Source organism: Hippoglossus hippoglossus, chromosome 19 (genome assembly GCF_009819705.1).
Source record: "Hippoglossus hippoglossus isolate fHipHip1 chromosome 19, fHipHip1.pri, whole genome shotgun sequence".
NCBI classification, from domain to species: Eukaryota; Metazoa; Chordata; class Actinopteri; order Pleuronectiformes; family Pleuronectidae; genus Hippoglossus; species Hippoglossus hippoglossus.
Window position 1 is genome coordinate 7,136,288 of NC_047169.1, and position 25,748 is coordinate 7,162,035.

At 43.1% G+C, this 25,748-nt stretch overlaps 1 protein-coding gene across 2 annotated transcripts; it reads right to left on the reverse strand.

Moving 5' to 3' along the window:
* Positions 1-1,187: 1,187 nt before the first annotated feature.
* Positions 1,188-25,748, reverse strand: LOC117753035 (SH3 and cysteine-rich domain-containing protein 2-like). 2 transcript variants are annotated; one of them, XR_004612179.1, is made up of 12 exons: positions 25,259-25,748; positions 13,260-13,635; positions 13,022-13,116; positions 7,441-7,525; positions 7,145-7,257; positions 6,959-7,022; positions 6,153-6,208; positions 5,908-5,996; positions 5,194-5,245; positions 3,780-3,917; positions 2,391-3,525; positions 1,188-2,253 (listed from the first exon to the last, which is right to left on the reverse strand). XR_004612179.1 is itself a non-coding variant. In XM_034570855.1 (11 exons), exons 1-11 carry the CDS (start codon positions 25,346-25,348, stop codon positions 3,427-3,429), a joined length of 1,257 nt encoding a protein of 418 aa, XP_034426746.1. In that variant the 5' UTR covers positions 25,349-25,748; the 3' UTR covers positions 1,188-3,426. The 2 variants fall into 2 exon arrangements, 1 of the variants encoding a protein (XP_034426746.1); XM_034570855.1 differs by having other exon boundaries at positions 1,188-3,525.

Sequence of the window (25,748 nt, forward strand, 5' to 3'; positions counted from 1 at the left end):
CATGACAGGAAACATTTTCTGTTGGGATTTTACAGTTTATGAATTTAGGTGTGAAATTGCACATTTAATAAAAAGGTCAAAGTGCAGAACTTCAACCTTAAACTCAGCGCTTTTTACTTAGAAATGCAAAAGTAAGTGGATGGAGAAAAGGACAATTTTTAGTTTTTTCTTTTAGTACAATGTCCGTCGGTCTGCGATTTTTGTCCAGATAGACTGTAAACAAAGATGGACGACATGATGGCTCCCCAAAAGTGAAGCCAAAGCATCTCAATCCCCCCCCCCCCCCCCGGTGGCTGACTGAAGAATAGGTCATAAAGCCCTCCTCTTCTGCGAATGGGATGTGGACCAAACTAAAAGGTCAAAATAAACATCAAACACATTTTTCTCAGATATGGTTTCTGTCATTTACAGTAGTTCTATCACACTGATGTTTGTTCGAGTACAGTTTCTTACGAAGGGCCCTTTGGCACACAGAGGCCGGAGCCGGAGATCGAACCACCTCGGACAACCCACTCTTTCTCCTGAGCCACAGCCGGACAAAGCTACTTGTGTGTAATAGGTAGGAAGGGCTGTGGAGAAAACAGATTATAGATCGAACCCAGGTCAACTGCTTGGAAGAGCAGCTGCTCACCAACAATTCTCAAGTTCTTGACATGTCTTTGTCTATTTCTTCCTCTTCTTTCAAGAGCATATTTCCTCCCTTTGGATTTTGGAGTTACTTTTTATTTTAATGCATTCATTTCAGAGTAATTACCAATTTATTTATTTTATTGCTACATTACATTACATATCATTTAGCTGACGCTTTTATCCAAAGCGACTTACAATAAGTGCATTCAACCATGAGGGTAAAAAAAAACAAGAAATCAAGAATCTAGTTACCAGTTTGGTAACTAGTTCTTCAAACAAAAAAAAAGCTTATATACTACGACGCATAATTAAAATGTATTTTATACACAGTATAACAGTGACAAGGCCCAGCCTGCATAGGAAGTAGGTCTTCTGTTACTTCTTCTGTTACTTCTAAAACTTTAGCTAATTTTGCTGCTACTATACTTTTGTGCATTTACTTAAGTAAAACAAATATTTGCATTTGAGTCTTCTCTTGATAGTTTGATGCAAGTAAATGATCTGAGTCCTTCTTCCATCCCTGGATTATGAGGTCAAAGGCTTGAATTGATTTTTGGCATCTCTACATCGTTTAATTGTTGTTTTGACAAATTTAAATGGCCTTTTCAATATCACATTTCCGTCAGAGCTGAAACACCAGTGAGGAGAAAGACACTTGATAATAATAAACATGCATCCAGAATTTTAATAGTCATACTGATTTTAAACTGCAGTGTGCTGCCTTTACTGATAATACCACGAGCTCTTTGCAGACCAGATCCCCATTTAATCCTCGTCAGCCTTTTTCCCTTTCCTTTTTTTTTTTTAAAACAGCAAAATCAAGTCACACAACCAAGGAGAAAAGCACGAATTATTTCCCAAACAAAAGAGCACACAGCTTCAGTGTGAGAGTTCATCTGCCTTTATTGAGAGAGATGTGAGGGTCACAGGGCAGCTCGCCATGCAGAGAACTAGCCTGGTAGTGTGCAAGGGAATTAACCTGGGTAATACTGATCCTGAGCCAATCTTGGTTCTATCCAGTGAAGGTAATGAACTGAGATGGACATTTTGTAAAAGCTGCAACACCCCCGACGCTGGAATCTTTATCCACAATGCAAAAAGCACAGGTATACACTGACATAAATATGCGTGTGCCAACACTGGAAATAAGCGGAGTAGAAAATAAAGTGAGTGACTAGTTGTGCATAGTATTTAAAAAGATTTGTGCTAACAGGGCTAGATGTTAATTGAGCATAGAGATGCATACATTGATAAGTGGGACAATAAATAATAATTTAATGTAATTTTATAACTGTGAGGTTAATGCCCTTACCTGGCTGCTGGATACCTGCAAAGCTCTTGGTTAGCAGAGAGCTATTCAGAGTCAGTATATAATATATTTATAAGGATATTTACAAATACTGTCATTGTTATTTACAGTTATTGCCACAGCAAAGGCAGTTTGACGCTGCCTTATGGTTTCTAGGAACAGAGCAATAAATCGAATGGTGTGAGGTGATTTTGATTTTTATCACCTTTAAATTCCAGCAAAAATAACAGTCCTTCTGCAGTGTTATTTAAAAATAACCTGGTGTGCTGGGAGGAGGAGTCGCCGCCGCCATTTATCAAAAAATTCAACACGTTCTCTTGACAGGTGCGCGACCTTCTGAGATGACACTGGGTTTGGTTTTTAAATCATCAACCTGAATTACAGACATTTTAATTATAATTTTAGTTTTGCTCCGTTCTTCCCTGGAAGAAAAGCATCAGAAAGTCAACACAGCGCACCGCCGTCATGTTGCAGCACACAACCGGACATGACAGCGAGGATCACAGGACATTACAGATAAACAACGCAGAGAATATATTGACCAGATTCGTTTTTTTTTTTAGAGTTACATGGAACAGAGTGAACTATAACAATCTGCAAGTGTGACTGAAGGGCATAGTGAGAGAGAAGCTCCCCAGAGGTGCACGGAAAGCATTTATCACATCCGTGCTGCAAGGAGCAAAACTGCACAGTAATCTAATCACCGGAGAGCAGACTGAAATGCAGCGAGTGTGTCATGACTTTCATTTGACCAAAACCGAGCAGAGAAGACTCAAATTTGACGTGATGTAATACCTGAATCGTTTTCTAGTGAGAGCGACACATCATGAATCCACATCACATCAGCCGACGTGTGCGCGTCGTGAGCTGCACTCTCGTGGTTTATTTCTTCAGCTGACTCTACAAACCCGAATCTGTTGCAGGGTTTGAGACAACCAACCGTAACATGTTTGCACAAGCGACTACGATAAACAGCTACAATCTTTCACGATCTCTTACGTCTTGTTTTCTCTACACGAACAATGAAATGAAGACAGTTTGCTCACAAAGTCCCATAGGCCTGCACGCGCCTTGACATCATAATATAGTCGTCGTCTTCCCTTTATTTGCAGACGCATTGGCCAATGGAGATGTGTAGTGAGGTAGCCAGACTTCCTGCACTCTTCTCCTCTTCTACGTGATGCTACATTTGTTTTTGTGAGGGGGTATAAACCCCACAAAGTCAAGTTGTGCTACAGGAAAAAAGTAGCTGTAAAGAACTCTAAAAGAAGGCGCCCCTCCTTCCAACCTTTAAAATCCTCCTGCAGTAAAAAGCCGTATCGTGGCTCGTTGTCCACGCAAGCTGCTGCTTCACTGCCACTCTTTTGGAGGGGTGGGGGGGTTGTGTGGTTGGCGGTCAGCGAGGTGTTGGCTAAACACTCCTGAGCGTTCCTTCATTACAGTGAACTTCTCTATCAAACTGAGCGTCGAGGAGAAGCGCGCCGCCATCATATCTCCAGCAGATACTTCACGGGGACCAGGCCTCGCTTCTTCCCGCTCGTCAGCCGGAGGAAACCGTCAATGTCCTCGTTCTTCCCGACGCAGATCTGCAGAGGAAAGAGGGGTGGGGGGGTCGGCAACGGGTGAGAGAGGGAGGGGATAGAGAGGGGAGTGCGGAGCTGGAGGACGGGCAAGTGACATTCAGGGATGTGAGAGAGTTTGTGGGCCGAGGCTAAAAGTAAGCTAACATGCCGCCCTCTGTAATCTCAGCAGTTTTCTGCATGAATTTGCATAAGTTGTGTTCAGGATGTGTGTGTGTGAGAGAGAGAGTTTGAAACATTGTGTGTATTTAAATGTTCACCTGGGCCTCTTTTACAGTCATCTGGCCCTTGTCTCGGTTGCCGTGGAAACCATCAGTGACCTTCCACACCCGCTCGCCAGGGCGGACCCGCTGAACAAAGTTGGCTGGGAAATATCCCACTTTGTCTCTGCTTTTCCCCTGGGTAACACACACACACACACACACACACACACACACACACACACACACACACACACACACACACACACACACACACACACACACACACACACACACACACACACACACACACACACACACACACACACACACACACACACACACACACAGTCTTTGACAAACACATTATAAATAGATACTTCCTGTTCTGATCTGACTTGTGTTGACTGAAATAGTAAAATAATAATACTGCTTTGTTTAAAGCACAGTACAAACATCTTCTGCATTCTTGACAAAAATAAACAATACGTTTCAATTATAAGCCGACGTTTGTTTCAACACAAACAGTAAACCCAACACAGACCGTCCTTGACAGTCCTCTGCAGAGTAAACACACAATGGCATACTTTGCGTTTTCATTTTTGTTTGCTTGACCACTCACTTACATATTCATCACTCTTATATCACAGTGGCCATCCACCCATTATCTATTCCACTTATCCCCTTGAGGAACACGTGGGGAGCTGGAGCCGATCCCAGCTGCCACTGGGCGAGAGGCGGGGTTCACCCTGGACAGGTCGCCAACGTATCACAAGGCCATCGCACAGACACAAACAACCATTCACTCTCACACTCACATCCAAGGACGATTTATAGTCTTCAATTTATATCACAGTAAAAAAAAATGAATTCAAATAGACAAGTTTTTTTTTCAGCTTCTGTATTTGCCGAGCCATAATCCCCCTGTATTCTCTTCAAAGACACTGGTAAACATTTAGCTTATAGTAAACAAAGGGGCCTTTTTTATTTTTTAAACAAGGAAAAATATTAAAGAAAAAACTGTGTTAAGTTTCAGTACATTTTAAATAAGACCATTGAATTTCTGTTATTTACATTCCTGCCAAGCATAAATCTGTCTGTTGTTCCCTGGTGCTTTATGTTAACATAGACCTGTCTGTCTATTAACAGGTGACTGTGATGATCTTCAGACTAGTTCTGCTCACACCTACACCTGCCGTCCTTCAAGCACCACCCACCCGCTCTTCAGTCTTAGTGAATGGACCCAATACTTATAAACTCAAAGTACTTTACAGTATTAGTCACATTCACACACTGCAGACACAGCCAGTCAGAGCCAATTTAGGGTTCAGTGACTCATCCGAGATTACTTCGTAATGCTGGACTGGAGGAGACGGGGATCAAACCACCGACCTTTTGGTTAGCGGACAATCTGAAAGAAAGAAAGAAAGAAAGAAAGAAAGAAAGAAAGAAAGAATAAAGAAAGAAGACTCACCTTCCACCAGTCCTCGTTGGAGTCATCTGTGACTTGAACTCTGTCACCAGGCCTGCAGGAAAAACAGTCAAAAGGCTCGATGAGAATTATTTTTGTTTGTGGCAATTGTTGTTTATTATTAGCAGAAAAACTAATTTACTCACAAACGTAAGAATCAATGCAACAGCAAGCACACATTATATATTTAACTTTCTAAAAAATACAGTTGGGCAGTTAGTTCTGGCCTTAGCTGAGGTATGCACTAGATTTGATCGATTTTAGATTTGAGTCTTGTTTGCACTCATCACTACACGGTCAGTGTCACTTTAAGTCCTTGTGCCGCGTTGTTGTAATATAAATGTTGACATGAAATTGATTCTTTTTCTGAGGAAAGCGGAAGCAGTTCTGTCCATGAGAAGACATTTCTCCATCTCCCTGCACAGACGGATCCTCCAGATTAGTGGTGAGTGTCATACCACACTCAGCAGTTTCCTGATCCTACTAAATACATTTTTTTTTCTTCTTTCACACACTCGCAGCTGTTTGTCCTTCCCGGCCTCCTGGCACCCTACCTCCACCCACCCCGAGCCCTGCAAACCCCCCTACGACCATCCCGCTGAGGAGGCAGATGGTGCGTGAGTGTCAGGTACATTTTGGGCCAGGTGAACACTTCCTCCTCTCTCAACCGATTACTCTCACATGCTCACATACGGTCAACTGAGAAACTGGACTGACTGTAGTTCCAAGTCGTTCTTCTCCTGAGGCAGGAACTTGTAGAGGGCCACATAGGTGTGGATGGAGTGGACTTCGACTCGTTTGGGAGTCTGACAAAAAGACAAACACAGGGAGCACGGGGGGTTAAAGATCGTTGTTCGAATGTTTTGAAAATCTGCGACTGGAGAGTTTGAAGGCTGTGGACGCAGAGCGCAGCTTCACCGAGAATAACTGACTGAAAGATGAGAGGAATGCTGACTACACACCTTCAGGCTGACCCTGTCTTCCGAATCAGCCTTCTCGCTTTCAGGAGGGGTGAGCACTGGAGAGACGGACATGTAGACACAAAGAGAAAGGGAGAAGGGGGAAAGAAAGGGAGAGAAGTGAGAAGACAAAATGCGTGAGAGAAAGAAAGGTCACATGTAAAACAAGAGAGAGGAGGGGAAAGAGGGGGGGGGGTGCAAGAGGAGGGAGAGAAAGAAAGGATGCAGAGAGGAAGAGGGGGGGTCGTGTCACTTTGCGGCAAACAGAAGGAAGGCCGAAGTCAAGGTCGTTAACCGTGAGGTGGCAGCAGAACAAACTGAGATGATCCCATCTCCTGGGACTGAAGACGGAGAGGGAAAAGCACTGGGCGGGCGGGCGGGCGGGCGGGCGGGCGGGCGGGCGGGCGGACACACACACACACACACACACACACACACACACACACACACACACACACACACACACACACACACACACACACACACACACACACACACACACACACACACACACACACACACACACACACAGCTGTACTGCGTCTTATGCTAATTTAGCTCCTTAACTCTTGGACAGGACTCTGTGTCTATGAATTTCTGAAATTATTATCTGGTGAATTCACATAAACAAGAACAGAGATAATAAACTCGTTAATGCAGAAAAAACAGGGCAAACACTCATAACGCTCCCACATGGGAAGAGTCTCAATGTTTGTACTTAATATCCATCTTCCTGTTACCAAAGAAATAAAGCGTCAAACACACATTATCAGCTATAAAGATATTAAAGGGAAAACTATTTGACTTACTTCCTGGTATTTGTTCCTCTTCAGCAATCGGCTGATTTTCGAGTTTGTCTTGTGGTTTTTCTTCCTGTAAATAAAGAAAAGTTTGCAAAGTCAATAATGATCTTTGAAAGATTGATGTCAGCATGAATTTATACGAACGCCTGGGGTTGTCTGGGTATTTTATGTGCGCGTGTTTTTTTTCCATACCTCATGACAAGGCGACTCTGAGATACTGCCGAAGCTGGAGCGACTCATCAGAGCCAGCGACGTCCCATAGCGCAGCGCCTCGTACACGGGGTCAACACTGCTATTATCCGCCTCTACACGCAGCCAGACAAAGTGGAACAGAGCAACACATGTGCAATTTTATCGCTGACAATGTAGATACACACACAAACACGCGGGCCTGTCAGGGACCGAAGGCCACGGACACAGCGATTAGTCATCCGGAGATTTCAGCTGTTTGCTGCCGCCATAAATCAGCCGGCGTCTCCATCACTCACCCTGAGCGGCGGGCGCCTCTCTGACCACACCCAGCGGATCGATGGCCAGCAGAGGAGAGCTGAAGTTTCTCTTGAAAGCTCCTGACTGACAAAAGGACAGAAAGGGGAGGACGGGGGGGAAGGAGAAGTGTTACTTGAAGTGGGAACAAAAAAATGATAAAAAGGGCAGATGTGATATTTTGCTGTAAGACAATACCTGTGGGTTTATTATAAATCAGGGAAGGGCAAGCCTATACAGGAAGTGTGATGCACACCTGAATATGTGCACGTATCAGTCTGGATGTTCTTTCAGTCCTTCGGCTCAACTGAAATGCATTTGTTATTTATTCCATCTATAAAATCTGTTTTGAAGATGACGCAGAAATGCAGTTTGGGAACAACGTGGAGTTATTGCGGTACACATCTTCAAAAGACGTATTCCTACTATATCTGTGCATGTGTACAAATACGTGAAGTTAAATTTAAGACTTCATATGAATGCCACAAAATCAGATTTTTAAGCACGACAGAATTACTGAAAGATAGTAAAAGAAAGTTAATATAATTTAGACCTAAACACTTTCAAGACCTAGTACATGGCCTTTGACAAATGTAAGACTTTTCAAGGACTAAAATTCAGATTATCGAATTTAGACTTTATTAAAAGACCCCACAGAAACCCTGACAATCTCCATCTCGACTTCCACACCCTTGTCTTTTATACTGCAAATGAATTTCAAACTTCATTTCCAGCAGTGAAAGGAAGAAATGCAGAGTAGCTGCATATGAAAGTAGTTTCTAGGAGGCGGCGTGGCTGCTTCACTGCCTCTCCTGTGGCTTACATCTAAGAACATTTTGCTCCTTTTTTTTCCCATCAAGCTGTTTGTAGCTGTATCTGAGCCCTTCAGTTTCAGGACTATAGGAGGAAGAGGAGAAGTCATGATGAATACTCAGGAGTGCTCCAGTACGTTCCACACAAACTGGTTAAAATAGCTAAATTAAACCCTTTGACATACTTTTCCATCTTGATACATTAGTAGGTTACATCACCTCATACGATCCAAGTATGCAAATAATAAAATAATAAAAATGTATCTGTGTAGCAGTGATCTCAACAAGGTGCTTTACAATAATACATGGGAATAAAACAACACAGAACAAAACAAGACAAATGAAAAACGAGAAAGATAACATAACGGAAAATATTCATTAAAACCAGTTAAACAATCTGGCAATGCTTTCCTATAGAACTATGGTTTGAGTAGTGATTTAAAAACAATTCTAATCTCCTCAGTCTCGGGGCCCTGATGGCAAAAGCCTGGTCACCATTAGTTACCAGCCGTGACTCAGGAACTACTAAATGTTGGTTAGAAGATCTTAGATTACGACTCGGAGCAGAGGCAGTTATAGTAAGACCGTGCTGAGCTGTAAAAGTTATTAAAAGAATCCAAAAATCAATCTTAAATTTAACTGAGGGGAGGCAACAACCACAGAGACATTCAGCGATACGTTCCTGAAGAAACGTCCTTCACGCTGCTGTCTGCCTGATGGAGCATGACTCGACTTTTTTTGTTTCTGCCTTTAAGCAAATTTATCCGCATGGCTTGTCTGCTGAGGCGCCACAGAGGCCCGGCTCTGTCAGACTGTAGCGGAGTGCAGATCTGCTACTGTACACACTTTGATATCAGATGCTTTATTTAGCAGGAGAAATATGTTTGGCGACAGCGGATGAGTCATCAGCCTCAGAGATAACACTGCCAAGTCCTGATTTTGACAGAGGAGGCTGTGATGAATCTGCTCTGCAAATAGAAACAGTTTATAAAGATAGTATCTCAGCTCTATTTTATCTCTTTTCATCTGTTTTACGGTGAGTGACTGATGTTGAAAATAACGCCATCAGACTAATATGTTTAATCGTCAGTTGTTTTTCTTTTTGCCATCCTGAGCAGAAACTGTAGAGATGGGTTTCAAAATAAAGCAGCATTTTACAGGAGTGGAGTTGATTTGCTGGCAAAACGTTACTCAGGTGAAACTTGACACTTTTTTTAAATCCAGAAAAAAAGTTTTATCACTTCACATAAACATCTGTGAGCGACAATCGATCGGCAGTTCAGCCGTTGTCCATCAATGATTTAAGGAAACACTTCTAACATCTGAATTTATGAACATTCAGTCAGAAAAGTGCAGAAGACGTCTAAAAGTCAAACATGACATTGAGCTGCTGAGAGAGTGATGCTGCTCTCGGGGGTGACAGACGGGAATTTGTCTTCTCATCCACACTGAAAAAACTGCATGTTATTCAATGGTGAAATATAGCTGAGTATTGTGACGATATAGGAGTTGTGTGATATTTTTAATTGCCAATATAATTATAATATTGACTAGTAATATTGCAGAAAACCTTTCAAAATTCAAAATAGCGACTATATAAACAAGAGGTCTGTAAACAATGAGAATTATTCAAATCGACTTATCGATTAATGAACCAACTGTTGCAGCTCTGGTCAAGTGTCTTGGAGAATATGATGCTTTTATACTTCTTTTGTTCATTATAGTCATTTTAATATATTAGTCACAAGGCGTTTCACTGGAAACACAAGGCACAAATAAAATAAGAGAGTAAAAGAGCTCACTGTTAATGAACCTGGCGAATGCTTCACTCTGTCAGATTATAATAATAATGACAACTGTCCTCATCTCCTCTGTCAGAGCTCAAAACAGAGAAGAACTGATGTGGAGGTAGATGAAGTGATTTCCTCAGCATCACATGCACCTTCCATTTCTACTGTGACAAACTTCTAGAATCAGACCCAGTGTGGGGGGCATCTGCCTCGACCGGTTGGGGTGAGCAGAGATAAAATGGGGAAGAGAGGAGAGGTGGGTGGAAAGGAGGGGAGAGGAGAGAGGGTGGGGGGGGGGTAATGGAATGGAGCTGACTCGCACAAAGTACAGTTAGGAGAAGATAGGTGTGTGCACGTGTGTGTGTGTGCGTGTGGCGCTTTCCTGCAGAGGCAATTATTTTATGCGGAGCTCAGCCTGTTTCTTTAATCAAACTGTAATAGATCTTTAAGTTTAATTATGAGCAGAAGGTTCATGATTCCAGACTCATTTAAAGCCGCTTCATTCAGAAGACATATTAAAGCAATCTGTCACATGAGAGTGTGATCAGCAAGTCGACGGAGAGCCGGCCATTCATTTCGAATGAAGCTCTGCCTGCTCATATCAGTGTTTTTTTATTGTTAGTCATTAAGGATCAGAGGTGGAAGAAGTAAACAGATCCTTAAATAGCACAGTAAAAGTACTCCTTATGCAGTTTCCTTCTTATTCTTTTGTTTCAATATACAATGGGTTATAATTACCTCTGCCAAGGAAGTTATATGTTTGTCCGCATTTTTGAGGTGTGCGGCACGACCCAAGGAAGCATTTTGCAGTGTGTGTGTGGCAAAATCCACAAACTAACCAGTAGTAGCTCTAAAATAAATGTAGTGGAGTAAAAACATTGCTTCTTTACAAAGATGTATAAAATGGCAGGAAATAGAAATGCATAAGTAAAGTACAGGTATCTGGAAGATGTACTGAAGCAGAGCACTTTCCCCCACTGTGATTAACTTACATACATGGATTAGATGTAGACTATCTCCTCAACAATAAGACATGTGATGCCATAAACCAGCTCTACAGTCAAATGCATGACATCAGCATGCCGCGATTTCAAAATTGCACCGGAGCAATTTCAGTGCAATCAAAGTCAAATCTCACCAGCGAGCTCTGTTTGTTTTGGATGACGCACTTTGGGCGAGTAACCCTGGGACCTTATGTGACGTAGATCTAAAATAAGCAGCCTCCAACTCCATCCAGTTTCTGTAAAAATGCCTAATCCTCGCTTTGATGAGTGTGCAGTGATGGAAAAGGACACCGCCGAAGGCTCGGCGGGAGCCTGCCGTGTCACATCCTCGAGGGATTGCGAGCGCCTCAAACACACTGAATTTCACACTGAATTAGCCAGACCAGCTGGTACGGGGAGATATTGATTTTCCAATAGAGCAGAGGGGGGAAAGGAAACGTAGAACCCAGACGAGAGAGGGGAAGAGAGGAGGCCGATGTTTGAGGAGAACAGCACGAGCGAGAGCAAGGACAAAAGGGCTGAGTGAAAAAATGCTGGGACCTGGCCAGTGAAACTTTAAACACAATCCTCCACAGCTTTGTGTTCCTCTTTTATATTTGGAAGCATTTAATGCCACTATTAGCCTTTAAAACACTGTCAGCGTCTTAGTCAACTTTGCAAAGCTCCGGTCAATCCGCATCCCATTTATAACCCGTGTTTCTGCCTCTGCTGGTCTGAACAGGGATTTATCCTCGTTTAACAAGATGGGGGCTCTGAGGCTAAGCATATTACCAGGACTGAAACGCTATGCCAACTGACAGAGAGACAATTATAGCGCCCAGATGCTATTTTATTCTGCTGACACCAAGTATTCTGGCCTAATCTCTGCCCTGCTGAGGACTTGTGCTTTTCCTCTACATTTTCTAAACAAATACACACAATATTAAAAAGTTAATAAACTTTGTAGGAAACATTTTGGCCCATGTTAAGTAGTACAGAGAGAAGTGCAGCAAATTGAACTGAAGTACACTGAATTTAATATTAATAAGCATTGTATCCTAATTAGAGTTATGATAAAACATGATAACAACTAGAATTACCACCTCGCATTCCCTGCCAACCAGTACAAGTTGCAGTTCACAGTTTAACGGATGTTGCTTGTTTTCAATATTTTCTTAATATGTTATCTTTCTTATTCTTGTTTTGTCTTGTTTTATTCTGTCTTGCTTTATTTCCATGTGTTTTTAAAGCAGTTTATAATCTTGCTTTGATAAGTGTTAAGGAAATAAATTACATTATTATGTTAGATTTTACATCCATGTCTGTTCAGACTCATTTAGCATATCTAGTGAAATATTAACTATTTGATGAAAGGTATTAAGTGTATTTTGTCATTAATAATGAAAACATTTCTTGGTTTGTGGCCAGAAATGGGCTTTGGGAGTTCGAAGTGACCTTTGACCTTTGACCACAAACTCCGATCCATTCATCCTTGAGCCCATTTGTAATGAAATCCCTTCTGGGCATTTCTGAGATATCCCATTCACAGGAATGGGACAGACAACCGATAAACATGTGGCGAAGACGCTGAAGGTATTTAATATGTTTTGTGATAATTAGTGGCCAGAAACATGTTTTGTGAAGTCACAACAATAACTAATCAGTTCATCCATGAGTACAAGTAAATGAAAAGGAGAAAGAGATATGTCAGAAAAAAGATTGTAGATAAAGACTGTACTGTTTATCTAAGTCAGAGTTAAAGCTAAAACTAATATTAGTCAATAAGAAAAACGTCACTACCTTAAGGAGACTTTAGGAGAGTTTCACAACAGGAGCAGACTGAACAGCTCCAGAAACCGGTGTCCGACACCTCTAGTAAAACTTGGCAAAACCATTTTCTTATGTGGATATAAAGTGAAAATGTAAGCTTCATAAAAGGTGATTAGTGCACGGTAATACAACTTGACGTTACTGTAAGTCCTTCTGAAGTGTTCCTACCTTTCCGTTACAGGGCTGCTGGGAGAGCTCAGACGAGCACCAGAGGTGGGCCGCCAGTTTACAGGCTTTACAGCGCAGGCCCTGCTTGGAGTTTCCTGCAGAGACACACAATGTTCACTTTAACACACAGAAGACTGAAGACTGACAGCTGTCACATTAAAAACCAATGCAATATCATTGGTAAGAGTAGTGGCGATGGAAGTTATCGAGTTGTCCATATATGGATTAACTGACCCACCTTGGATCATGTGTTTGCATCGCTGGCAGCTGGTAAGCCTACGGAAGACATGCTCCTGGAAACAGTGCGTCTTGACTGGCTGCACCGGCGGGCCCTGAGTCTTTGGCTGGGTTGTGGAAGTGACGGACAGCGAGGGACTGATCGAAGGCGAGTGAGACGATAAAGACGGGTTGGGACTGACCGACGGGGACAGGGAGGGGGAGTGCTCATAGGCCGGGGGGCACTCGGAGAAGGGTGGAGGAGATTGCGGAGGTGGTGGTGCGGTGATGAGGGCCGAGGGCAGGCGCATTTCGCCATTGTTGCGCTGGAAAAAGTTGTCCATGCTCTTACTGCGCATGACAGACTTGAAGGACAGGGAGCGCTTCAGCCGCTGCAACTGAGAAGAAAACACAAAGATGATATTCAGGTGAAGTTCCACAATGATATTTTGACATAGAAACAGTTTTTCTCAGTTGGCTTCCTATTATGAATCATCAAAATAAACCCAAAATTTGACAATCAAATCTGATGAGAACACAGAAACACAAACTGTGACCTGATACAGCGACTGTGTCACAGTGACACGACTATGCTGCCACATTTCGAAGGCTCCTTCAAACGCGGCTGCCAAATTCGTTCTACAAATGCTCCAAGAGTAGATCCTTCTTGGGCCAATCTATCCCAGGATTCATTGCGCTTCAGTGAGAAAGTCTTTTTTCAAAGCAATAGCCACGGCAAGAGATGACACATCCGATGCTTTCACTTTCAAATGAAAGTATCAGGCTTTAACTCATATGAAAGGCTAACCGTAGACTAATAACCAAAGGGGGCATCAAAACTTTCTCATCGTGTCCAACTGCAGCTCGGTTGCTAGGCGACAGCGGTAAGGATGGGACAAGTTGGTGACGCATATCCCGGGGTCCTCTGTAGACTTTTTCATTTCGGTTCGGCCTTCATGGCGGTCGTGGGCCACGTAGAGGTTTTGAAGTGCTACACAATAAGAAAGTTCGACGCAAATTAGGTGCCGAAGAAACTACGATGTTGATAATGCAAACTTGTTAGCAAACAGTTTCCTATTTACAGACAAGGTCGACAAAAGTTGATTCATTACAACCAGAGAAAGATGAAAGTCTCACCCTTTTCTTTAAATTATGACACTAATGACTAATGTAGGTACAATGTAAGTCGTGTTTGAAATGACAACAAGGTGTCGAGCTTGAAACCAGTGGGTTTAAAAGCAGTCTGCTCGTCTACCCTCCGACTGTCCTTGGCCTGGAAGCTGACTTTTGATCTTCCATCTTCAGCTGTTCTCCCCTCTCTGTTCCTTAGATCCGCACGAGTCAATACCCCTTAAAATTCCCATTTGATTAGTTTTATTGAGCGACCTGCACCTTGGAGCTTGACGCAGTCAGTGATGCATGGCGGACGCGGTGTTTATCTTTGACTCCGGCCTCCATTTCCCGCACGCTCGCCATCCAGGGGCAACACAATAAAGAGGGGACTGATAATGACAAACAATTACAGGGTCTTAGGCGCGATGGGACCCTCTATATGGAAATAGTAACTGCTGTGGACTCACACACACAGACAGACACACTCGAGAGAATGGCCAGGAGAATGAGGGCAAGGATGTAATAGGTCCCTCAGAATCCGACTGAGCCCCGCCTCAACTTACACAGAGCTCATTAGCCGTCTATGTTTGTGACTGGGTTGAGGATATTGTCCTGCCTCACTTCAAAAGGTGAACTTCCTTCCATTTAATTCAGATTTAACAGTGCTTCTGTTCCTCACATGTTTATTTTGTGGCTCTAATATTGCTGCTTTTAGCGAAGTAGTAAAAACATAAGGTTTTCCTCTGCAAGAAAAACCTTCTGTGAATCTGTGTAACTTTATATAACTATTTCTACGGGCAAGGCGGTAGCGTCCTCATCATGTCTATTGCACCTCTGAGCTTCGACAGCCACCGGCTATCTGCTCTCCTTTGCAGAAAACTCGATCAATAGCATCGAGCAGGTTCCTCTTTTTCTTCTTTAAGCCGCAGATTCACACATGCCAATTAGTCTGAGTGATGAAAAGAGTCGTCTCTGTCGACCCATTAGTGAGTGCCTCTCATAAATGTTTTCTACAGGGAGCTGAGTCCATGCTTTCCTTAATGGCCTTTTCTTGGCTCGACCGGTGGTCCATCCAGTAATGGATGTTCCTCTCTATTAGATTGTTTAACTTGTCCGACTTTGTTAATCTTCTCTGCGGTGGAGGCCTGCGTTGTGTTCCGGGTCCAAGGGAAAAGGAACAATCTCTTCAGGCACAAACTAGGCAACACATGACTGATAATCCATAAGTTAATATAGCACCCTGAGCCTTAACAACGCTTAAAGTAACAAAAGCATAAACAGTGATTTAGCTTAATTAATTAAAGTCAATGTGAAAACAAAACTATGACAGTTTAAAGCCAAATGTGTTTTGTAAGTCGCTTTAGCTATAATTGGGCATTACTACCCAACGCAGCTTAGATTTGCTCGAGTGCGTGAAACGTCTGCTCAGAAGAAAGAAAAGAGAGGAATCCGCGAGCAGAGCTGAAGCTGAAGCGCAGCAAAGGCGTCCGAGCAACAAAATATCTGAGTGCAAGAACAGAGTTTGAGCACAAGCCGAGCAGACCGAAGCACAGGGAGGGGTTATTTGAGTGCGAGCGCAGGAATTTGAGTGAGAGCATTACAAAATCTTAACATGAAATCAATAAGTCCCGCTCTCACACTGTGAAAGACTCTCGGTGGAAAAACAGCCACAACAGAAGTGCTAAATGAATCCAGTCATTCATTTTTGATTAATTTAAAAATTGCACAGATGAATTATTAATAGAGCAAAAATAAAATTAGAGCTCTCCAACGGTCTGTAATTTGGGAGCTACATGGCATCACACACCACTATCCAGATTTCCCCCTGGTTTATGTGGTTGCTCTTACTATTTGTATGTGTGTCCCTGTGTTATAATAGGTGTTCTATTAAAGCTGCTAGGTTGCCGTCTGATACACGTTGTCATATATCCCGTAACATCCTCCCCTGAAAACAGAGCAGAGGAGACTCTAATGAATGCAAATCTTTTATATTTCTCAGTAGCGCTCTCTCTCTGTTAGGTTTTGAAGAGTCTATTTATGGATCACAGAACTGCCGACCCATCACACTCTGAACTACTGACAGCAATTAGCTCATCACAGTGCGGGTAGCGTCGTCTACTAGAGCGGGCTGCGGTTTGAAGATGTAAAAATGAAAGTATGGGAGCAGTCAAAGAAAGTGAGGGGAAAATAGATAAAACGGAATGAATAAAACTGTGGAAAAGAACATAACTAAAGTGGAGATGCATAGAAAAATAGCACGCTGACACTTTCAACCACCCGCTGGCCTTCGAAAGCCTGATAATGTACCAGGGCCTTTCCAGAGCAGCCCTCTGACAGAAACAGAGCCGACGCCTCGGACTTCTTTTCCAGCCGTTTGAAAACGAGCATGGAGAGATGTTTGGTGGAGGCTTCTATAAATAGGCTATTGTGCGGAGTGCATGGATAAATTAATGATTGAGAAGTGGGGGTGGGTGTTCATGGTGTTCACACGAGATGCCTGTGAAAGGGAAAACGTCCCCCAGCTGCCACTACGACGCAGCTGCCTCGCCCTGTGTTTTTCTACGAGGTGTCGCAGGACAGCAACGAGAAACAATGTCTAATCTCTCTGCTTGTGGTTCTTCATCTCCACAGGAAAGACAAATGTACTTTCTACAAGAAAACACAAGGTTTATCTTTTTGCTTTTCTTTTAGAGACGATTAATTTAGTTTCAATTCTGTCAGTAAATAGAAACAATAGTGATCTGTTACCACCCGTCTCTTGGCACTTTCAGCTGCCATGCGGTTGGCTCGGCTCGTCTCGGTCAGGAAACCAATCCAAGGTGAGCTGGGTGCAGATACATAAAACTCATAAACATATAGCTAAGTGCTTATTACATCAGATTTATAAGCCTCTTTTGGACCTGAAATGCTTATTTTCTCCTCCGTCTTGTACCAGAAAACATCCTTGAACAGCTGCCTTCTGTGTTGCTATGCACGTTCAACACACAGCAGCGTGCTGTACGTTGCACACTCTACAGCAGCGTATTGATTGATGACACAAACAGGTATCTGGTTTCTTCCCGTTATAACAACATCTGGCCCCAGATCCAGGACGATCTCCTCCCTCTCTGCAGAAGCTTTCTCTGGACACAGTTGAGCGACCCCAGTGTCTGCCAACTCCTAAACACGACACGCCCACTGCAGAGTTTTTCTCAGGGCATCTCTGGCTGCTGGTGCTATTCAAGCTTCTACTCAACACACTGGAAAATGAATAATTGTGTTAAATTAAAAAGGTGACCTCATTAGCCACTGCTCAAAATGGTAAAAGTCCTCAATGCACACGCTCCAGTGCAGGTGACAGAGATCGGAACTAACCGACAACTTCCCAGAACAGAGTGAAAAGGACATCTTCAGTTTGTCCATTTAGAAAATATATTATTTCCTGTATCCATCTGGATGATTCTGAGACACCAACACTCCTCTGACTCTGAGCAGCACTTGTGAGAAGTGAAGATGTTGCTATTGTTAGTGAAGTCATTTCATGTGAAAAACCACAAAGGAGACATTCTCTAACTTTTCCTCTAGTGTGTAATATCGTTTTTTGTGGATGTAAAATTTCTGTAAAGTTAAAAAGTCCAAACACTGAGGTAAAGGGACAACAAAAACTAAAATTTCTTCAAGTTATAGATGAAGAAAACTACAAACATAGAGATTAGAGGACAAGCTAAAGTCAGGCTTGTATTCTAAGGATTGTGCAGATGAGAAGGAGAACCTCATGTGTCCCTCTGTCTTCTCTACACTGCATATTAATATATTGGGTGAAAAACGAGGTGTGAATAACATGTTCTCCTATGATTGTCTTTCAAATATTAAAATATTGTTTGAGGGCTGTTTCTGTTTCTGAAGACACATGAGCCTCTTAGTAGCAAAGACTCTCACACGCCGTCTGACAGCCTGTGCAGCAAAAGGAGCTTGCATTTCCAAATCCAGCCTTTAAAAGGTTTAACTGCACAAGGAGCTTTTGCAGCAAGCAAGAGGCGACTGCAACGGCTGCTTGATGTTCAAAGAAAATGGTGGAAGCTTGACGACAATGTGGTCGGCGTTGAGTGACGGATGATTAACACCCAGTAAGGCTACAGTCAACAAACAGAGACACAGAATAATGACTTCTTAGATAAAATACTTAAAAAATCCAAAGCTTTCTTCCGGATAAAAATCAAACTATCATACAGTGAGTGAAGAAGCGAGAAGATTTGCTTTTACTTGTCTTTAAAAGATCTTTAGGTCTTCCACCAGCACACATCTCATATGCTCAGTGTATGAACCAGTAAAGCGCCTCAGGTCTTCTGGTACGTAGCTGCTCCAAAGTGCACGGCACAAAAGGTGAGGCAGCTTATAGCTTTTATTCTCCAAACAGCTGGATCACTCTGTCTGAGGACCTGAGAGCAGCCACAAGTGTGGAAATCGGCCAGTTTGAAACCTCTCTCTTTAGCCTGGCTTTTCTGCATCATATTATTGCATGTGTTATAAATTTAATCAATTTCATGTAGCTGTTCATATTTGTTTGATATTTTACTTTTATTTCTTCCAAATAGCTTTTAAAATCAATTTTATAATCTTTGTCAGCATTTTTATTTGGTCTCTTATTATTGGCTCATCAGTCGATCTTGAAGCATCACTGAGCCGTATGAAATGTGCTTTACAACTAAAACTGACTGACTGATTGAGTCCTGACTTATTATTGTACATCATGACTTAACATGTTTTACTGTAGGCTTTTGTCACACAGTCCCACAACAAGCTGAATGCCTTTGTGAGGCCTTGGGAATCAATTAAAGTACAATGCAGAGAAACAATGAGTATGAAAAAAGGGAGTAAAACACAATATAGAGAAACAATGAGAGGTTCAATCTGTAGATTTCTGCATTGTTGTTGTTCAGGAATCATTATCCAGGATAATAATTGAGTTGATCAACCAGTCCTGCACTTGGAGAAAAAGTATTTTCAATTGTACGAATGCTCTGTATGAATGAACATGTTGTTATTGCAGTCAAATGTGTATGTTTTTCTTTCAAGGTGAGTCTTCATAACAGAAAATCTCAGCTAGCCTTTATAAAAACTGTATTTCCTCCAGCTCTTTCTTTACAGAGAGAAAATAACGTCACTGTCACTTCAGCAGCAGCCTCCTGAGGGTTAGCACGACACTACGTTCATATTTACTCCCAGCAGAAGCCACACAAACCCTGGAACTGCACGAGGAACTCTGCTGGATCAGCAGTGTTTTACAACTCAATCAAGGGCAGTAATTCAGCGACTTCGATCAAGACAGAGCTGCGTCAACGTTGCGTACAGGAGCACATGGCGACTCTGTAACGCCGGTTTCGCTTGGGCTCTTTCATAAGCTGTTTTCAGACGTGATATATCATCATATGTGAGGAACGCAGCAGGAGAAGCATTCTCCACAACAGAACAATGTCTGGAACATTCAGGCAAGGGGGGGCGTGTCAGTAAAGCATAGCAGAGGCAAGGCGTATACATTCCACTGCGGAATTCATGTTTTTAACAGCACATCCAAACCGATGTCAACCCCGATCAACAAAAACGCTCAAATCTCGTCTTTCCAAGTTGACTTCTCGCTTTGCCTTTTCCTGCGATTCTCCTGACGTAATCTCACAAAAAGGACTTACTCTGACTTTTCCCAGACATTTTACTAGGGTGCTGGCAGGGAAAATTCCACAATGTCCAGAGCAACTGACTCTGACATTTGCATTCTCACATACAGCCCCTCCGGAAAAGTACAGGAAAATAACTGGAGTTTATAGCTCATGTGAGACGCTCCGTGTCTTTCTAACTGCGTCTGCCTCCCTCACTGTGTTCCTGCCTCCCTCCAACACTTCCTCTGTTTTCTGTGCAGACTGCAGCTTGTTTTCAAAGGTCAGCGATACAAGTCCATCATCCTGACAGGTGGAACACAAACATATCAGATGATGACTGATGTACATCCTCCTGCCAACAGTGATAGGGAAGAAAACAAGCACGAGGACGCACAACACACTTTGTTCAGAAATGTCACGCACACGCAGGATGATCACATGAGCGGCACAGACACATGCTGGTGCCCGTCAGAAAGAGCTCTGCCGTTGTATTTGTGAGTTTAGTTGCGTACTGACACAGGAGAGACAGAAGTTAGCCAAGAGGAAATTAAATGTCAGCGCTGTCAAAAAAGCATCCAAAACTAATTAGCATCGTTTTTTCTAGATTTACAACAAAACATTTGTGCATCTATCTAATAATTCCATAAATCGGTCTTTATCTCGAGCTTCACACTTGGGATGTTAAGGGACTAAGGAAGTGCACTGTCGAATTTTGTGCAATTTGGAGACAATTTGAATGAACAAGTAATCAGCGCTCTGACAACAACAGACGATTCTCCTGTCCGGGGTTCAACGTACGGAGTTGAGCTTCACTGAACTTTGGATAAACGGCTCTTTGAGCAGCAGCGGTGGTGCGGACCAAGTCCTGCAGCCGGTCTTTACTTGCCACAGCTCGGTTACTGAAGGTCACTTTTTCTGTTTCAGAGAGAAAGCTGCAACCAGCATCACCACAGGTAGAGAAAAGAGCCCATTCCAAACACATGTGTTTACAAAGGGCAATACACTATTATGACTAATTTCATAAACTGTGAAAATAACAAATTTGATAATTTTTAGGTTTGCATAATCATTAAAAGTAAGTAAAACTGGAGATAAAAATTTAAGCGGGAAATTGAGAGTCTTAAGTAATAATGAAAACATATTGTGGTTTGGTTAAACTGAATGAACTGGTAACCCTGAGACTTGCACCACTGCTGGTCGCTCATCCTATCACCCTTTCAACCATGGAAAAAGAGATATGGAGAAAGATGATGATAAAGGGAAGAAAGGAGGGATGGGAGAGGAGTGCGGTTGCATAAAGGAAAAGGTTTTGGTTTTCATTACACTGGGGCAGTCAATGGAAAAGAGAGAGTAGATGTAAGGTGAGAAATTAATTAGATAAAAAGAGGAGAAAACATGCTGATAGAAAAGTTAGAGGGCTCTCTGCAGAGAGCGTGAAGGACAAAGTTGGAGAGAAACGGCTGCCGTCGTTTCAGCTCATAAAACTGTCTTTGTGTTGGCTGAGAACGCGATGAGCCCTGTGAGGACCCTGCCGACCGGGCCACAGCACCACACTGCAATATAATCATTTAAACTTGATGTAGCGTCGTATTCTGAGTTCACAGCTCTCGTCTCATCCATTACTAAGCAAAGTATAAGAGTGTTTAATAATTGTTTGACATTTCAGGACATATGCTCAAATCACATCTAAAGCTAAAGAAAATCAACATCGGAATTAGTTTGTTTAATCGACCGAAAAACTAAAGAGTGATAATAACGACAGGAACGTGTTGTTGGACCTTTTTTTGGCCATGTCCATCGACTGTATATACAGTCAAGATGGATGACGGGTTTCCACTGCCTCCAGAAATGAAGCCAAAATATCGAGCGCTGCCACTTGCACGCTGATTATAGAATTTGGGAGCTATAGAGTGGAGCCACAGTATCAAGGTCCCGCCTACACATGAACTCGACCTATCGTGAGTCAGTCTCGGCTGTCAATCACGATGATTCAGCCCATTTTTATAGCATCAAATAACTGATCAAAACAAAACTTACTAGAAAAAACTAGCATGTGAATAAACACCAGCGTGAAAAGAAGTTCATGTCCCATTTGCTAACATGGAGAAGCCTCCAGCCACCTGGGGAATAATCACAATGTTTTGGCTTCACTTATGCAGAGTCATCCATTTTTATAAAGTTGATGGTCATGACCAGTCAAGCGCTCCCGGCACAAGAAATAGGAATATGACCTTTGAGAAATGGATCAGCTGGTCTCGTTGTTTCCCCGTATTTCCAGTAATTATGCGATGCTAAGCTAACTGGCTGCTAGCTGCTAATTAATGTTAAGCATAAAGAAACAACTTTCAGCGCAGGCACAAGTGCACAACTGTTCCTTAAACCACTGATTTCCTTATACAGACTCTGAACTTCCCCTCGTCATCGTCACATTCATCGTACCTCACCGAACACACGACACTTGATCGACATGTGCTCCGAGTGATTAGCGAGGCATAATAATATTTTCGTAGCCATCACCTCGCCTGTAGGTGTGAGGAGGTGGAATAACTATTCATTCTCCGTCACAGCCTCTATTAGCGGCACTCTAGAAAGCTGGTGGGCCCACTTAGCACCGTAATAAATGCTCCGAGAGCCGAGGGACGGTGAAGAGACGGAGAGGCGAGAGGAGAGGGAGCGACGGAGGAGAGCTGATGAAGAGATAAGAAGGATTACGGAGAGCGGCGGCAAGTGGAAGTGAGAAAGAAAAAGACATGGAGGCAGGAGAAGGGGGAAAGCAGAGGGTGGAAGTTGTTATGAAATGAGCAGAGTGATGTGCAAAGGACTGGATTAGGAGTGACAGTAAGAAACAAGTGAAGCTGTAGAGACACCCTCAAGCAGACGCCTATAAAACGACCCCAGTTGTAACACACATGTATCCTTTCCTTCCTCTTTTCCCTTTCTTCTTCTTCTGCGGGATTTGGATTGGTTACAGCTGCCAGCAGGGGCTTGGCAGAAACAGAGCTACATGGCTGACGCAGCTCGGAGGATTGGGTTTTTTTTTTCTTCCCCCCACCAGTTCTGTTTTGTCTGGCCGGCCATTTGTGTGAATTATGACCCGGCCCCTAGCAAGACACAGCAAACATCTGCTAGCTGATTGGCTCATAAATTCATGCAGCCCCTTAACGCCCACCATCCATTGTGTTGTTGTCTGTAGTCAAATAGAAACAACAAGGCGCCCCGGCTCTGCCAGGCTTGTCCCAGGTCCCCGTGGCCGTGAGCGGCGGCGGACTGCCGTAATGTGATTTCTCGCTGTAATTGCTGCTGCAATTAAGGCTGCTCTTGAATCTCATTTGAAAGTTTAATGCGGGAGATTTAGGTCAAGGCTGCAAGCGAGAGTGTAGAGAGAGCAGTCGCCGTTTTTTGTCAAGAAAGATTAATCAGCAACAACAAAAAAACACTGTTATTATACACCTCTAGACTGCGAGCAAAACCCATAACTATACCCCGGGGCCATAACTACAGGGACCCTGAGAGCGTCCAGTATAGTGTTTACTGGTTTAAGCTATGTTAATGAAAAATTTGGCTTGGAATATGCACAACGATGACAAAGGCCTTAATGAGGTTTGGGCTTTACTGTCTTATCTTGAAGTCTCGTCTTGAAAAAGGCGCAAAATATACTTTTAACAGATGTATGGTTTTAGTTCTGTGGTAACTTTCCAAAATGTTTTCAGCTTAAACCAGTTAGGTCCCATTGCGGTAGAAGAACCTGACGTGGACTGGGCCAAGATGGCAGCTGCAAACGTAGGTTAGAAACAAGTAAAGTCAGTGATTTAACATCTTGAACTTTGCCAGAGATTTCGGATTCAACTAGAATGACACTTAGCGCATTCCTCCAATGAGGCCCAACAGCCCCCTTGAAATCAATCAAACTGCACCAAATTTACCACACTCACAGATATCAATCTTCATAATGAGCCAGATTCTGGATCCAAATCAGGATCCATGAATTATTCCATGCGGAAAATGGTGAAAAAGTTGAAAAATGCCCTCTCACACAACGGTAAAGAAAGTCCTCCTGGATCAATCCCTGTTCCGGATCCATACCAAACTGTAATGGGTTCTTTCCTGACCAACACCACATCCTAACAATTTATCACTGGTCCAAGTGACCGGAGCAGAAAACATGACCTCCAGCCACAGTAGAGTAGATACAGTTTACCGATAGTGCTGTGATCTGATCTCATGATTATATGTTGAATATTCCAAAAATCAATATGGCGAGTTGAATTACTCGAGTCTAACATGAGTTATTGTACCAAGAGGAAAATGAAGATATTGAACTGAACGTGCAGGAATGAAGAGTCAAGAGAAACCAGCAGCTATTTGTCTCCCCTCCACTGGGATCCCATCGCAGGTTAATGCTGTCGTGGCTCCACCATGTTTGCCATCATGTGTCAGGTGTGATGGTCCCGGTGGTTTGCTGGGAGAGGAGATGCAGGTTCATAACTCCTCTGCAGTGACATCTACACGATGGGCATACAGCGTGTGCAGTGCCAAGGATTATGGAAAACTCAGGAAAGAACTGCGGCACGTTGTATATAACAAAGAATGGATAATTACACAAACTTGATCCCTATGTTACATTGCACATAGTATTTCTATTTTTATTCCAACTACATTTCCCCCTCGTGCTGCTACTTCCTTGTGCTGTTGTGCCAATTGTGAATTTCCTCTACGTAGGATCAATAAAGATTCATCTTATTTTATCTTATCTCATTTGATCTTATCTCCCTGTTGAGCTGCAGCCCCGTTCCCACTTTCTTTAAACATCATCTTCAACTTGTGTGTGTGTGTGTGTGTGTGAGAATGAGACTTCTGACCTGAAGAAGAAAAGTCAATGAGGGATGATAATGCCAGTTCATTTCCCCTCATGCACACACCTTCACTTTTTCTTAATGCCTCAGACCCCCCCCCCCCCCCTGCACAGGCCTCAGACAGCACATGCACGCACCTCCATGTAATCTCTGCCCTTTAACTCTGAGGTCAGGAGCAGGTACAAGAATTAAAAGCAGCTTAAAGTTATAAGCCTCGTTAAGACGGAGGGGGGACAACTAAAGACATGCAGGCAAGTCAAAATAGAAAAACTTGAATTTACACACAGAGTAGATGATGATGATGATTCAATAACATCAATTCCTCAAAACTGTCATCACAGAACTCCAGCATTCAGTCTGAGCAGCAGATAATCGATTACCAATTGATTTGTGCTCGTCCTGCCGGGGAACGGTGCGGTTACCTTGGATTCCTGGTGGCTGGGCACGGTCGCCTGTGGTCGGTGCAGGTCTCGGTTCTGTGGCTCGTTCTCCTTCTCGCTTATTTCTGTCATTTCAAACGGACACAGAAGAAAAAAAGCTCCTTTCGGCTGCGAAACTTAAATCCGACGAGTCCAGAGGGGAAAGAAAAGGGCGACAGAGTGAAGAGGGAAACTAGAAACTCGGAGGTTTGGACATCGCGTCAGTCTCAGGGGAGGAAGAGCTGCTTTCGTCCAGTCATGTGTCTGTGGCGGCGGCGTCCATCTGCGTCTGTGGCGAAGTGTAACGAGCTATTCCGTCAAAAACGCTGCGTATCATTCTACGCACTTAATTATAAGGAATAAGGTGGAATACGTCAAATGTGGAGGAGAGCATCCGGCTGCAGGAGCCGGTCGATGCGCGTGCTTCTCTCCGCTCGCGTGTCTTCTCCTCGCTCTCTCTCTCTCTCTCTCTCTCTCTCTCTCTCACACACAC

Coding starts and splice junctions, on each gene's coding strand:
- LOC117753035 (XM_034570855.1), bottom strand. CDS start 25,348: ATGACAGAAATAAGCGAGAAGGAGAACGAGCCACAGAACCGAGACCTG. Junction 7,258..7,440: donor AGAGGCGCCCGCCGCTCAGG/GTGAGTGATGGA, acceptor GGCTGCGTGTAG/AGGCGGATAATAGCAGTGTT. Junction 5,246..5,907: donor AAGAACGACTTGGAACTACA/GTCAGTCCAGTT, acceptor TTTTTCCTGCAG/GCCTGGTGACAGAGTTCAAG.